At 60.9% G+C, this 2366-nt stretch overlaps 1 protein-coding gene across 1 annotated transcript; it reads left to right on the forward strand.

Moving 5' to 3' along the window:
- On the forward strand, positions 1-2133 carry EAH_00053350 (hypothetical protein, conserved; the record flags this gene model as incomplete). The annotated part of the gene is made up of 2 exons (XM_013391058.1): positions 1-160; positions 375-2133. Coding segments are annotated over 2 exons (1919 nt in total), but the record flags the coding sequence as incomplete, so codon positions are not given.
- Positions 2134-2366: the final 233 nt, after the last annotated feature.

Raw genomic sequence — 2366 nt, forward strand, 5'->3', positions numbered from 1 at the left:
GGGGGGGCCCAGGGGGGCTCCCATCGTGGGCTGTTGAAGTTGCTGAGCTGCCGCCTGGGGTATTTCTTTGCCTTGGGGGGCCCCTAAAGAAGATAGAGGGGCCCCCAAAGTGTGAGAAAGGAGAGTGGACGACATGGGAGGCCCTTTGTGCTCTCTTGCAGTAAGTGCATGCAGAGGATACTGCTGCTGCAGCAGCTGATGCTGCTGCAGGTGCCGCTGCTGCAGCAGATGCTACTGCTGCTGCTCCTGCTGCGCCACTACCGGCAGTGCAAGTGCTGCTGCTTGTGCTTTTGTTGGTGTCGTTTGCTGCTGCTGCTGCTATTTGTGTGCAACTGTTGCTGCTGCTGCTGCTGCTTGTGTTTGTTTGCCTGCAGCGACAAGGGGCCCCCTGAATCTCTAGAGATTATTAAGCGAGCTGTGAGGGGGCCCCCTGCTGCTACAGTGCTAGCGGGGCCCCTCTTAACCCTGGGGGCCCTCTACCGCTTGGCAGCAAAAGTGAAGCCTCTCCTCCCCTACCTCCTGCGGGAAATGTGGCGACGCCAGCAGCAGCAGCAGCAGCAGCAGCAGCAGCAGCAGCAGCAGCGACGGGAAACGTTAGGGTTTGGGTTGCTGCATTGGAGTGAATTTCAGGCGCTGCTGCTGCAGGCCATCCATGCAAATGCAGAGGATATGCCGGGGCCCCCCAACAGCAACAACAGCAGCAGCAGCAGCAGCAGCAGTTTGAGTGCAGAGGAGTGGCTGCTGCTGCACGGCTGCTTAGCCTTTAGACACGTATGGAGGGGGGGCGGAGGGACAGAAGAGATATTTGATTTGTGGGTAGCTGCGCGTTCATTGCTTTCTTGTCTCCTTCTGGGGGCCCCCAGGGGGGCCCCACAGCAGCAAGCAACACCTGCAGCAGCAGCAGCAGAAGCAGCAGCAGAAACAGCAGCAGCAGCAGCAGCACCTGATGCTGCGCCTTCGCACCGTCTGTCGCCGTCCCTAAGGGAACTTCTTCATATCTTTCGGGGGCACAATAATGCGGGTATACGAGATGCAGCAGCAGCAGCTGCTGCTGCTGCTGCTGCAGCACCGACAGCAGCAGCAGCAGCAGAAGGGTACGAAGTTAGGGCAGAGTGGCAATGCTCCTCGCCGTTTGCTCTGTCTGCTCTAGGGGGCCCCCAGGAGGCCTTTGGGGGCCCCCTAAGTTTACCTATCGGTTTACTAGTGGAGAGGGGGAGGGGCCTCAGGCGTCTGGGGGCCCTGCTACCTTCTTCATTTATAACTGCTGCTGTTGTGCTGCTGCCTGGCATTGCTGCTGCTGCCTCTGCTGCTCATGGGGGCCACGGGGGGCCCCTACTGCAGCAGCAGCAGCAGCAGGGGGCCCCTGGGGGGCCCCTCACCCTACTTAACAATATCTTCTCTCTTGAGCAAGGGTCAAGCTCTGTTATATACAGAAATAAAAACCCTTCTTGGAGATGGGCCTTCACGCTGAGGGGGCCCCCCCTTGGGGAGTTTGCTGCAGCAGTTACTGCAGCAGCAGCAGCAATACGGGGGGCCCCCCAACAAGGGGGCCCCCAAGAGAAGGCTGCTGCTGCGCTGCTCTGCAGAGCCGCTGATAGCCTTCGAGCTGCTGTTCAGCAACGGCCACCAGGAGCAGCAGGAGATCCTTCTGCTGCTGCTGCTGCTGCTGCTAATGCGCTGATGCCGCTGCTAGCTGTTCGTTTAACAATCTGGCTGTTGGATGTGCGTGCAGAGGGGCCCCAGGGGGCCCTCCCTATTCTTCCTGTGGCCGTTCATTTTCCTGTTATGTTTGAAGGGGGGCCCCCCTGCCCTCCTTGGCTGGGGGGCCCCCCAGACGAAGCAAAGGGGGGCCCCCTCATACACCCCATACCTCGCGGCTGGCACCCCTATGGGCAGGTCTTTGTACCCATCAGGGGCCCCCAAGAGGGTACAGTAGGGGGGCCCCCCGAGCTCGCAACCTTCTGTATTCAACCGCCACCAGCTTCAGGCGCCAGCCTCACAAGTGCTGGGGGGGAGGCTGCTGATGCTGAGGCTGCTGCTGCTGCTGCACCGAACGCTGCAGCAGCAGCAGCAGCGGATACGCAGTGTGGTGTATGCACTGCAGCAGCTTTCATCGAGTGGGGCAACGCGTAGGGGCCCCTATGTGGTCCCCATACACTGGAAGCCCCTAGGGGGCCCCTAGGGGGCCCCAATACCCTGGAGGTTCCTAGGGGGCCCCCATAGCCTGGAGGCCCCTAGGGGGCCCCCATACCCTGGAGGCCCCTAGGGGGCCCCTAACCGTGAGGCCCCTCGAGGGGCCCCCCAATTTTGTTTTTCTTTACGCCTTTTGCCCGCTGCAGTTTTAGTTTGTTGCTGCAAAGGGGGCC

Source organism: Eimeria acervulina, genomic scaffold (genome assembly GCF_000499425.1).
Source record: "Eimeria acervulina Houghton genomic scaffold, Eah_scaff983, whole genome shotgun sequence".
NCBI classification, from domain to species: Eukaryota; Apicomplexa; class Conoidasida; order Eucoccidiorida; family Eimeriidae; genus Eimeria; species Eimeria acervulina.